Here is a 13,292-nt window from a genome sequence, read left to right on the forward strand (position 1 = left end):
CTAGAAGAGAGAATCGTCAATATAGTCACGTGACCAGCTGATTGGCTGGCATAAACATGTACGGATTTGGACATTGCAACGCCAATGCAGAACAGATGGTTATGCAGGACTCATACCGCGTTTGATGTCCAACGTACGACGTCCGATATCCAATAGGAAAACAACTTTCTAATATAGAATTCTCTATTGGAAAGCTATTCTTTTATTGGATATCGGACGTCGTATGTCGGGCATCGGACGCGGTGTAAATCCTGCATTATTTTATTATATATGTTTTTGCATTGGCGTCGCAATGTCCGGGTACATGTTTATGCCAGCTAATCGCAGAGTAGCTGCTTGACGATTCTCTTTACTAGAGGTTCTCTACTTTTAAACCTTTAACAGGTTCGGACAGACGTACCAATCAAAGACGTTCGTTACCCTTACGAAAAAAATACGAAAAAACTCTCAATCCATTTTGGATGTAAACACCCAAAAACTGGGGATAAACACCTAAATTTGAGTGCTAACACCATTGCCCATTGGGCGCGTTCAACGGAAAAAGCGTTCAGTGAGCAGTCAACGATTATTGGTTCTTACTGTTAGATCCCTAAATATAGACCAATTATGGCTGCGTTCCGAAATTCACTGCCAGTGCTGAAATTTTATAATATACGTGACATGAACTATAGATTTTCAGTACTGGCAGTGAATTTCGGAACGCGGCCTATGGCCGCGTTCCGTTTCACGTTTATGCGCTCATTTATCTACAGCTCACGTTACGTATATTGGCTTGGTTACGTGCACTTGATATGCGTACTATATAGTAACTTTCTATTAAATAATCTTAATATTGACAATGCATATCAACGATGACACATTCAATCGATATTATGTACGATAATAAGTCTTCTTAATAAATATTATACCAGCTTAATATACCATTATTTATATACATCGTCGATATTAAGATTATCTAATAGAAAGTTACTATTTAATACGCGTATCAAGTACACGATGTAAACCAAGCCACTGTAGGGAATGCGCGTATAATGTGTAAAACGGAACGTAATCTATGGTTCATGTTACGCATACTATAGAATTTCAACATTGGTAGTGAATTTCGAAACGCAGCCAAAGGCGAGATCATTTTCGCGCCATATTTTCGATAATACAACTTTCGAGAGACGTTAAATTGACGAATTCTTAGATACGGTTACAAGCATACAGGAAAAAAAACAGCCGTTAAATACTTTGAGGATTTTTACTGTAATAAAAATATACCATCGTTTACCGTGCCCAATAATGTTGCAGTCTGAACATTGCTTCGATTGTGATCGATAATTGCCGCGTTTAATTAATTTGTTTTCTTTCGACTAGACTTTATTATTATGTGTAACTTGTAATATATCCAGATGATATTTTCTATTATCATAATAGCAACGCATCTCATGAAATCGTACGTTGTTGACAAACGATTTTATTGTAGGTTATGATCTGTATAGAAAAATGTACACCTATATAAGAATCTTTTCAATTTTTTCATTTATTTATACAGAAAAAACGTTTCTCTCATTGAAATAAATCATATGTATAATTAATGACCTTGCAAAGTCACAATAGATGACAAAATTTCACAGTGATTATACCAATTTTTTGACTCTTGTGAGACCAACTAACTACCTCAGATACAGAAAAGAATAAATGTGAAACACTATTGTGATACTAACAACTTTGTTCTTGAAAAACATTTTAATATTCTTTTTTTGCTTATGATAGATCGTTTAAAATCTTTAGATTGTTCAATCTTTGAGGGTGTGTTTGAATATTGTCAATTAAAATAAGTAGTAGGTCTCTAACCACTGCTGTAAAGCTCAAACAGAAAATAGATATGGTCTGATTAACTGAGATAGTAGCTAGCATCATGTCAGGAAGAATGTAATGATGAGTTTTTGCTACATAAATAATATTGTACTTGTGGTAATTGTGGTATCTGGTAAGGCATATATTAAAATATAAAATATGCAAATTCATCTCAATAACTATTATACTCAGTAACAAAGAGAGGTCATTGACTGATTCAAAGAATAAAATTGTATATAATTTCATATGTAATTGTAAATTATAATTGCATATAATTTTGTATATATTATAAAATTTTGTGTGTGTTTGTCACTAAATTTATATTTAAATTTTATATAAAATATATAAGGAATATGTTTTTTTTTATAACAAACAACCCAAATGAAAAGAAAATTAAAAGCAAAACTATGAAATTTTGTTATCAAACTCCACTAAACATTCTCTGTACATTGTCATTAAGCTCTGAAGTTCTTTCCAGGAAACAAAGAGAACGCTTATTATTACATGAAGTATATTACAATTTTCTTATGTGCAAAGACACTTACCTACATAAAACAACAATCAAGATAAAAACTTCTCAAGGGAAGACTGGTGTTATATTAATTGCATCTCCAACTTTCTCACAACTTCTAGCAGAGTTTTCATCTGCATATCTTTATGCAGTCTGTCCTCCAGCTGTTCTAACACCACACCACCCTGCATAAACTCCTTCAAGTTGTAGAGAGTGCCGTTCTGTAACCTGTGATCAGTTATACGATCCTGATTGTAATTGTACGTCCTGACTTTCTCATTTCTGAGTCCCATTCCGATCTGCTTCCTCCGCAGCTCGCCTGCAAACGACGTCTGCTTGTTCAATTGCTGCTCATACAGTATACTTCTCAGCTTCAATATCGCCAATTTCTTGTTCCTAAATAGCGACCTGTCCACTTGACATTCCACAACTAACCCAGTCGGTATGTGAGTTAACCTCACCGCGGAATTCGTCTTGTTCACATGCTGACCACCCGCGCCGGAGGCTCGTTTTGACTCTATTTTCAGGTCCTTCTCGTTAATCACAACCTCCACTTCTGTCGGTGCTGGTAAAATTGCCACTGAGGCAGTGCTAGTGTGCACCCTGCCCGACTTCTCCGTGACCGGGATTCGCTGCACTCGATGCACACCACTTTCGTATCTGAGCTTGGATATTTGTTCACCAGACAATAAGATACTGACGTTTCTAATGCCACTGCAGTCGGTCATGTCCATGTCTATTACTTCGTGAGATAAGCCCAGATATTTAGCATAGCCTATGTACATCTCATACAAATCTTTAACGAATAGCATAGCTTCCTGACCTCCGACACTCGCTGTTATTTCAATAATGATATTGTCACAATACTCATTGCACATGTTAGCCAATATCGCATCCAATAGACTCTTATCCAGTTCATACAGTTGTCCTTTGTACAATGCTTCTTCTTCCTCTGCTAGCTTCTTCATTTCTGAATCTTGTTTTACTGTGGAAAGATATTCATCTTTACACATTGTAAATAAGCAATATAGAAGTGTAAACTTTCAATGATTAATATGTACTTTAGTAACATTAATGCTGATAGAAAGTGAATCAAACTTTCCAATTATTATGTTGAATAATTAATATAATGAGAAGATGTGTACAAAATCACAAAACACAGTATTATACAAATCAGTTTTTACAAAGTTCTTATGTACTTCAAATATTAATTTAAAAAAAGTAATGCGTTACCCGTACTTTTCATAATTCGTTACTGTTACTCATTATTAATTTTAAAAAGTAACTTGTTATAAGTTACCGTTACTAAGAAAGTAAGTTTATTTTTTTATAATACTAAAATAAAATATATAATTTTAAAATGAAATTGTTTTTAACTTAAATTATTATTTTTAATGTAGCTAATTCACATCTAAAAAAAATAAACCGTTTAAAACTGCAATAATCTTGAGTCGAAGAACTAATATTTCTTTATGAGCTCAATTCTATGTTCTCATGATTTTTATGATTCTTCACACAAAAATTATTACCAATACAGAGCCAGACTTGTAATATTTGGGAGGGGAGAAGTTCTTAGAAATTTTTAATAAATTTAATAATAGGATGTTTAATGTAATACACACACTTGTTCCATAATTTCTTAATAATAGAGTGTAATAAAACTATACATTAAGCATATCTATTATTAAATTTATAAAAAATTTTTAACAGCTCTCTAAATTGCAAAATCTATCTAACAATAATTTTTACATGAAGAATAAAACCACATATTGTCTTCCAACAAATATCGAGATATTTCTATCCAACCAAGAATCTTCAATACATGCTGTCAGTGCGTGACTACTGCATCGTCTATTGAATAGAGATAACTAAAGCAACAATAAAAGTAACGGATGAATTCGTTTCCGTTACAAACAGAAGAAAATAACGATCATTATCGAAAAAAAAGTAACGCATTACTTCCCAACTCTAAAATATAGTATTTACATACTACTTACCTAGATCTTGTAAAGTCTGTATATTTTCTACTAGTTGTACCCTTTTGCTCAACAAGCCACTAGTAGTGTCTAAATTGACGAATTCGAGGAGATTGTTATCTTTCAAGGTTTCGTTCTTATATTCATTTGCAAGGTAATCTAGCCATCTTCTGACTCTATTATCCAAACTGTTTGAACTCACATAAGTACTACACGAATTTCTAATAATTTTTGGATTAAATAGCGTTGAAAAGCATGGCTCACGAGTCTTCATAAACTTCGTGTACGACCAACAATTACTGAATCTGTATCTTCGTATTAGAAGAGACATCTTATCTACATATGTTGCTGTTAATTCTTATCCGTTTAAGAAATCTGTCCTTGTTAATACCTTTTTCTCCTAATAATTTTTTAGACATACTCTATTTTACTTATGCTATAAAATTAAAGAAAGATGTTATAACCGGCAATCTCATACATATCGTCCATAAGAACTTTACATAATTTACCATAAAAAAATCTTGAAACTAACCTACGATTTCAGTTATACACATACTCGAGTTTCGTATTCAATCAATAGTTGTTATCTGTTATTACGAAGTTGGACGGATATGGTTAAACATTAAACGCTTAAAACATTCTATAATATATAATAACATTATTAATATTATGTATAAAGAATATCTTACAGTATATTAAATGTCTAATAGCGAATTCGGTTGCTTGCACTAGTGTGCACTGAGTGCGCACTAAGGCTTGTTCATAGTATGTTATTATATTTAAAAATTGTCTTAAATAATTCTCAAATAAATTCTCAAATATTTTTAACCATAATATGATATGTATAACATCCGTACGAATCATTTTATTAGTTAAAATGTTTTTAAATATGTATTTAAGACACGATCTTAAATATAAGAATGTACTGTAAACAAGCCTTAATGCGCACTAGTGCAAACTACCGAATTCGCTATAACAGACAATACATTTGTAGACTAAAGCCTATTCTACAATTGCGTGAACGTGATTGTAAGTAGTTGTAAGTGATTACGACAACCAATCAGAGTAAAGTAATCAGTGAATAAAACATTCGGATTGGTTGACTCTTACGTTCACGACTACGCTTACGCAATTGTAGAATGGGCTTAAGGTTGCGTTCCGTTTCACGCATTAAGCCCATTCTACAATTGCGTGAACGTGGTTGTAAGTGGTTGTATGTGTTACGACACCAATCAGAATAAAGCAATCAGTAAATAAAACATTCAGATTGGTTGACTCTTACGTTCACGACTACGCTTACGCAATTGTAGAATGGGCTTAAGGTTGCGTTCCGTTTCACGCATTAAGCCCATTCTACAATTGCGTGAACGTGGTTGTAAGTGGTTGTATGTGTTACGACACCAATCAGAATAAAGCAATCAGTAAATAAAACATTCAGATTGGTTGACTCTTACGTTCACGACTACGCTTACGCAATTGTAGAATGGGCTTAAGGTTGCGTTCCGTTTCACGCATTAAGCCCATTCTACAATTGCGTGAACGTGGTTGTAAGTGGTTGTATGTGTTACGACACCAATCAGAATAAAGCAATCAGTAAATAAAACATTCAGATTGGTTGACTCTTACGTTCACGACTACGCTTACGCAATTGTAGAATGGGCTTAAGGTTGCGTTCCGTTTCACGCATTAAGCCCATTCTACAATTGCGTGAACGTGGTTGTAAGTGGTTGTATGTGTTACGACACCAATCAGAATAAAGCAATCAGTAAATAAAACATTCAGATTGGTTGACTCTTACGTTCACGACTACGCTTACGCAATTGTAGAATGGGCTTTATGCGCGCATTGTCTACAATATACGTAACACGAACTATAGATAAATGCGCGCATATACGTGAAACGGAACGCGGCCTAAGTTTGCTTGCACGCTCTTTTGTGCTGACAATTGTGGTTTGTTCTTTTCAACTGCACTGCTGAACTGGTGCAATAAGTTAGAGTGAGAAAAGATATACTTGTCTCACTTTAACTTATTACACCAGTTCAGCAGTGCAGCTAAAAAGAACAGATCAAATTGCTTTGAGCACTAGAGAACCTCTAGTAAATAGAATCGTCAAGCAGGAGTGGGACCCGATTGACCACGATACGATTGGACACAGATTGTAATGATTGTTTGACCTAGTAATTTACTAGATAATTCTTTTCATCGGTTGGTTGTGTCCAATCGTACCGTGGTCAATCGGAACACTCCCGTCAAGAAGCTACCTGCGATTGGCTGGCATAAACATGTCACTCGTAGTCTGAAAGATTTGTGCACCGATTTTTTGAAGATTTCGGAACACGTCCCTTCAGGAGAAAGACAACCACTGCTTGACACGTCAGCGCCGTCACTTATTATGAGAGCAGAAGAATGGCATATACGGTATATGCCATAGGCTTGGTTTACATCGTGCACTTGATACTAAGGCTGCGTTCCGAAATGCACTGCCAGTACTGAAAATCTATAGTTCATGTTACGTATATTATAGAATTTCAGTACTGGCAGTGAATTTTGGAACGCAGCCTAAATATCGTACTAAATAGTAACTTTCTATTAGATAATCTTAATATCGACGATATATATAAACAACAGGAAATTAAGCTACAATACTCATCAACAAAACCGTTGCCGTTGATATGCACTGTCGATATTAAGATTATCTAAGAAAGTTACTATTTAGTATGCGTATCAAGTGCACGATGTAAACCAAGCCATAGTCGGATCTTATATTTAAGACCGTTTTAAGTTTATCTTCAGATGCTTTGTAGCCAATGAAATCACCCGTAGACCATCTAAAGATAAACTTAAGATGATCTTAAATATAAGATCCGACTATGAATACCGGCCCAAAGCCCTTGCAGAATGTCAGGCAACAGACAATAGGAACAGAGAATAGGAATTCGGATTGGTCAATTATTTCTATTCCTTGTTCCCATTGGCTAATGCCTATTTCTATTGCCTGTAGCCTGGCATTGTGCAAGGGCCCTTTTACCCGAATTTGCAACGCTGTTTCTCGTATCATGGCGCAGTGGCACCACAGTCGCATAGACGATCGCGATGATTTAGCAGCGTGAATTCAGGTGTACTGAATTGTGTATTCGCGGCGTTCTTTGTTTTCTGTTGCCTCTTGTATTTCCTCTGTGACAATCTCGTACGGTAGCACTCACGCGAATTATAACGAAATCGCGCGGTCAAAAGTCATCGTGGACGGAAGTTCGTGCGCTCGCGCGGGCGTCGACGAAAAATCAAGCCGAAAGTAAGCTGCGAAACAACGAGCGACGGGCGCCATTTTGTGCGCTCGTTGCGGCAAGCGGACGTTGACGAGGCGGACAGTGGACCAGCGCGTCCACGAGGTACCGTTTTCACGAAGCTGGGATTCCAATAGCTGAATACACGCACATCATACCTTCTCCATTCTGTGCCTAATCTCTTTCCCATTTCCCCATTTCTCTCTCACACTCTTTCTCTCTTTCCTGGGTCTTCGTTCTTAAGTTGCAGCGTTCCATCAAGCAGCGTTGATGATTGGGATTCCGCGGGACGATCGGCACAAAATCACGGTCAAGATCCGCAATAACATGAAGAGGAGCCCGAGTCGTACCCCTCCTCCTCGCGTGAAGCGGAGCCGATCGTCGATGGGACGGTAAGATGTCTTCTGATGATAACCACGACGCCGATGACCAAGACCGTGGCGGCGGCGACATCGCGACCGCGGCGGAGGCAGCTCTGCTCGGCAATAACTTTGCGCGTGCCTTTCTCTTCATCGATCACGGTCTACGTCCGAAAACAAGCCACACGCGCTCGCGCTTCCCTTTTCTCGCGTTGTCACACTATTCGTTTTGCCCCTCCGTTTCTGCTCGTTGAAATCGTGAGAGATTAAAAAAAAAAAGAAAGTCCGCAGTGATACGTAGCGTTTAGTGACGTGATAACGAGTTCGTTTCTTTTTCTTTTGTTATTTCGACATCGTATTGTGTATTGTGCATGTGTTGTATATACATATATTGTGGGTGGGCCACATGGCTGCGTGGCTGTGAAAGCAACGAAAATCCACACATCTGTCTCGCTAACGGTAAGGTAAATGTCCCAGTAATTGAACAATGTCCCAATGATTGATACATTAACAATAGATTTATATTTAACATTTCTAAAAAAAATTTTTGAGGTTTTGCTGAAGGATATTTCTTTATGCCAATTTTTGCAGTGTTATTCGATGAATGTTCAATCATTGAACCTGTTATTCAGCATTTAAGACACGATTCAATTTAGTTACTGGTACAACTGACATTATCTAATATACTATTAAAATTATCATTGATACTTATTGATTATTTTTTCCCCATTGTTTTTCTCATGTTTTTCAATCACTGACAAACCAAAATTACATAAATTACTATTTGTTTTCCATAAATTGTTGATTTATGAGAATGTAAAGCTTTCTTAGTAGTTCAGTCATTGAGACATTTACCTTATATCTTAAGGAGAGAAGTTCTATGCACAAGAAGAATTTCTATGATATTTATACGATATCACAGTAAATGCACCCTTGATCTCTGCTGAAATTTCTGATCTACAGATTGACAGTGATATATAATATCTGACGATGTGATGGATTGTATATATTGGTCATTTCGAGGTACTGTTGTATATGTATTACACAGAGAAAAATATAATTTTATTGCTAAAAAGAAATGATTACTCACTTTTGTTTTTCTTCTTTTAAGTAATAGTCTTCAGCAAAGAATATTATTCTTGATAATAGTTCTAAAATATACCTGTGACAAATTTTAGAGAAGCTCATTATAATATATTTAAAGGGATAATTTATTCTCTTTATAAGAATATCATCAAATTTTATTGTCGTTGATTCTACTCTGTGCAGTAAGCAAAGCTAAATTTTTGTTTTAATTTAACGTTCTTAATTGAAATGCTGAACCTATTAGGATTCAGAGTGAATTCTGAACAAATTCGATACTTATGATGAGCTTATGATAGATTTACGGATATATAATCTTATTCAAGACAGATCACACACACACACATTTATTTAAACGCATGTATGTATTTCTCTGTGTGTAATGATGTACTCTACGAGTTGAAGCAAATATTCTGTGTAATTCTCTGACATACTTTTCCGTTGATATTTCATGCAGCCATTGTAGAAAAACGTAAGCTAACATCGTCTCATGTACAGTGCTCTCTCATTTTAACACAGACAATACGCATGGGTGTTCCTACATTTTGTATGATTTGTAGATATGATGATTCCAGCGATGAACGTATCACACCTGAGAGGATCCGGCGTAGAAGCAGAGGAGCCAGAAGCCCCAGCCCTCCCACACGAGCATCCTCGCATGCGCGCTACGTGGAGTCGAGTTCACACCGCGACGACTATCTACGTGCCCCACGCGACCTACCTCCGGAGCGGTCCTACAGCTATAAGATCCTCTGCATTAGTTCGATCCACCCGAAGGCCAGTGACGAAATCATCAAGGACACCTTGTACAGGGAATATAAGAAGTTCGGGGACTTCTCCATCCGCATCACACACGAGTTGGACGAGCGCGTTGCTTACGTGTGCTTCAGGAACTCTGAGGACGCGCGTGACGCCAAACATGCAAAATCGCGCATTATCATGTACGACAAGGTCGCTCTGGTAGAACCAGTTTATGAGAGAGCTGACACTTACCGTCGACCGCGTTCCGTAACTCCCCCGGATTACGAGAGATACTATACTCGTTCGCCAGGGCCCACAGATAGACACAGACCTCTCGAGAGATATGAGCGAGTTTATGGACCAACGGTCGGTTTACCGCCACATCGAGAAATGCGTCGTGAGACTATCGCACCTCCTCATCACGATTTCGTCAGGCCTCCCATACACCATGGGCCGCCAGGCCACGTGCATCCTGGTCCGCCTCATCATTACGGTGGTCCACCGCGCCATATGATGATACGACACCCGGTGCACGGTTTCGAGCGTGTCGAGAATAAAAAGGATAAGTTCCCGAACTACTTGCATCATGTATCGCCCGAGGATGACCCGCTAGCAACCAGGACCTTATTCGCCGGCAATCTGGAGATCAATATCACGGAGGAGGAGCTACGCCGTATCTTCAGCAAGTACGGCATCGTCGATGATATCGATATCAAACGGCCGCCGCCTGGAACCGGCAACGCCTACGCTTTCGTGCGTTTCCAGACGTTAGATATGGCGCATCGCTGCAAAGTGGAGCTTTCGGGACAGTACATCGGCAAGTTCCAGTGCAAAATCGGTTACGGCAAGGCCACTCCGACTACACGGATATGGGTAGGCGGCCTTGGCCCATGGACATCTGTGCCGCAGTTGGAACGTGAGTTCGATCGGTTCGGCGCCATTAAGAAAATCGACTATATCAAGGGCGACAGCAACGCTTACATACTCTACGATTCAATCGACGCCGCCCAGGCAGCCGTTAAGGAGATGCGCGGCTTCCCGCTCGGCGGACCAGAACGTCGACTCCGAGTTGACTTCGCCGACGTAACACCAGGCTTTGGCTTCAAACCTAGACCGTATCCAGAGGAGTCTAGTGACTTTAGACCTCGTCCTGTCGACTATGAGTCACCCTATGATCCTTACGGACCCGAGGGTGATTTTGGGTATGGGCCTAGGGGATTTCGTGGAGGTAGAGGTACAGCGCCTTGGCACGATAGGCGAGGCAGCAGTACCCGTGGTGGTTACAGAGGTACTTACCCCGAGGGATACATACGCGACGAAGCCGACTGGTCCAGCAGGAGACCACCGCCGGAATTAGAGTACGAGACACCTCGCGGACTACGTAGGTCTTTGTCGCGAGAGCCCGGTGTAGATAGGTCAAGGTCGCGTTCTCCTCGACGGAACCGTCAAATGGACTCTGACTCTGATTCGGAGAACACACGCACCGGCATGTTGTCGACATCGCGTACCTTGTCCGACGTAGCGCGAAAATCTATCGCCGTGTGGCAAGGCGCTCTAATACTGAAGAACTCGCTGTTTCCGGCTAAATTCCATTTGACTGACGGCGAGACCGAGATCATCGACGCCCTGATGAAGGATGAGGAGGGCAAGCATATGTTACGAATAACGCAGCGGTTGCGTTTGGATCAGCCTAAGCTCGACGACGTTTCCAAGCGTATTCAAACATCCAGCTCACACGCTATCTTCCTTGGTTTAGCCGGGTCGAGCGCAGCTGTCACAAATGATGACGCCAATGTACAGACCCGTCCATTGCGTAACCTGGTATCTTATCTCAAGCAGAAGGAAGCTGCCGGTGTGATATCGCTGTTGAACAAGGACACTGAGGGCACGGGTGTGCTCTATGCGTTCCCACCATGTGCATTCTCGACGGAACTCCTGAAACGCACGTGCCCTAGTTTAAGCGAGGAGGGTCTTAAGGAAGATCATTTGGTAATCGTAGTGGTTAAGGGGGGTAGCGCCTAAAGAACGAGAAATTTTTGTTTCGTGTTATGTTCTTGGTCGCAAGTGAACCGGCTCTTTGAACGCATCTTCTAATTCAGAAGAAGTGTACAAAACTTTGAGAGAGAGAGAGAGAGAAAGAGAGGGGGAGAAAAAGAAGGTTAGAGAGAAAGAGAAATAAATAGATAGGAGGATTTTGATCGAATGATGAAAGGGAGATTTGTGTTTTTTGATCGATGTAAGTATTTCGCTTTCGAGACTGGCTTCCAAATACAACATTAAGGATTTAATCGCACACAATTGTAGATTATATAGTATATTTGATAGTGTTCTTTTTTTTCTTATTATTTTATATATATACGAGAATATATCGCTTTGTCGCGGGGATTCGAGCGTACTGTTGCCACGTAAGTGATGAAAAAAAGTTTCAATAATAGACGGATTTCTATTCTTTTAATAGTAGTTCGCAGAAGATATCACGTCTTTGATCGTAACAAATATTTGCTACAAAGTGGCGTTGTGAATCGCTATGATTGCGTTATCGCGAAAACTCGAGTCTATATAGTTGATAAGATTAACGATATCTGATGCAGTTTTGCAATATTATCAATATTTTATATGATGATTTTAATTTATGGTAAACTTTTCCAGAGATATGGCTGCTTCTTCATATACACTCTGTAGACATGATAGACATCAATCACTATAATGCTGAGAAAGATCAGAGTACTTATTTTCTATCAAAAAACACAATCTTGCGCATGCTCCCGACTGGTTTATCTAGAAATCTGTTAACGACGGCAGTAGCGGTTACCAAGGATAGAATTTTTATTGATGAAACTCTTTATCGACCAGATACATCGATTACCCCGCAAAGTTACACATGATGGTGTGGTTAGCATCATCATGATCCAGAATGTAGTATAAGAATATATTTGTATTATATAAGCATATACATACTTATATACATATATACATATAGATGCAGATATATAGTTACTATATAGTATACTATATAGTTATGTTACAATACATACATATTATTAGTGATGATGTGCACAGTTCTTTCACATTGACAGATATACAGCGCGCAAAAGTAATTGTGCTTTTGTTTTCCAGTAAGTCAGTCCATATTCTTTTGAGATATGTACACGTGAAAACAACAAGACGTACAGCAAAGACGTACAAGACATACGTCTTATTTACAATAATTAAATTAAGAAAAACGATTTATTTTCTTTTTAATTGTAGATTTTGATAACACATTAAGTCGTCAATGTTTACATATCTTTCAATCCGTCAAAACTTTTTATATTATACTTCAGCAAATATGGAAGATAACAGTTGCTCTGTTACAAAATGTTTTAACTCAGAATTATGCAAGTTTTATTCTAGTATAATATTTCCAAATAAGAAAGAAAATTACATAGCTATATGATTGCAAAAACACTTTTATATACATATATATATATATATATATATATATATATATATATA

At 38.3% G+C, this 13,292-nt stretch overlaps 2 protein-coding genes across 5 annotated transcripts; one reads left to right on the forward strand and one right to left on the reverse strand.

Annotated features, from left to right (window-relative positions):
* Positions 1-708: 708 nt before the first annotated feature.
* On the reverse strand, positions 709-5,085 carry LOC116850542 (peptide chain release factor 1). 3 transcript variants are annotated; one of them, XM_032828949.1, is made up of 4 exons: positions 4,862-5,085; positions 4,351-4,765; positions 2,388-3,338; positions 709-1,476 (listed from the first exon to the last, which is right to left on the reverse strand). In XM_032828949.1, exons 2-3 carry the CDS (start codon positions 4,658-4,660, stop codon positions 2,437-2,439), a joined length of 1,212 nt encoding a protein of 403 aa, XP_032684840.1. In that variant the 5' UTR covers positions 4,661-4,765; positions 4,862-5,085; the 3' UTR covers positions 709-1,476; positions 2,388-2,436. The 3 variants fall into 3 exon arrangements, with proteins under 3 accessions (XP_032684840.1, XP_032684837.1, XP_032684838.1); XM_032828946.1 differs by lacking the exon at positions 709-1,476 and having other exon boundaries at positions 1,502-3,338; XM_032828947.1 differs by lacking the exons at positions 709-1,476; positions 4,862-5,085 and having other exon boundaries at positions 1,502-3,338; positions 4,351-4,855.
* Positions 5,086-7,371: 2,286 nt separating this feature from the next.
* LOC116850539 (RNA-binding protein spenito) lies at positions 7,372-13,286 on the forward strand. Of its 2 annotated transcripts, none has more exons than XM_032828940.1 (2): positions 7,372-8,006; positions 9,617-13,286. In XM_032828940.1, exons 1-2 carry the CDS (start codon positions 7,885-7,887, stop codon positions 11,817-11,819), a joined length of 2,325 nt encoding a protein of 774 aa, XP_032684831.1. In that variant the 5' UTR covers positions 7,372-7,884; the 3' UTR covers positions 11,820-13,286. The 2 variants fall into 2 exon arrangements, with proteins under 2 accessions (XP_032684831.1, XP_032684832.1); XM_032828941.1 differs by having other exon boundaries at positions 9,632-13,286.
* Positions 13,287-13,292: the final 6 nt, after the last annotated feature.

This window comes from Odontomachus brunneus, unplaced genomic scaffold (assembly GCF_010583005.1).
Source record: "Odontomachus brunneus isolate Ranch 3 - 2012 unplaced genomic scaffold, Obru_v1 Obru_scaffold_148, whole genome shotgun sequence".
Classification (NCBI taxonomy): domain Eukaryota; kingdom Metazoa; phylum Arthropoda; class Insecta; order Hymenoptera; family Formicidae; genus Odontomachus; species Odontomachus brunneus.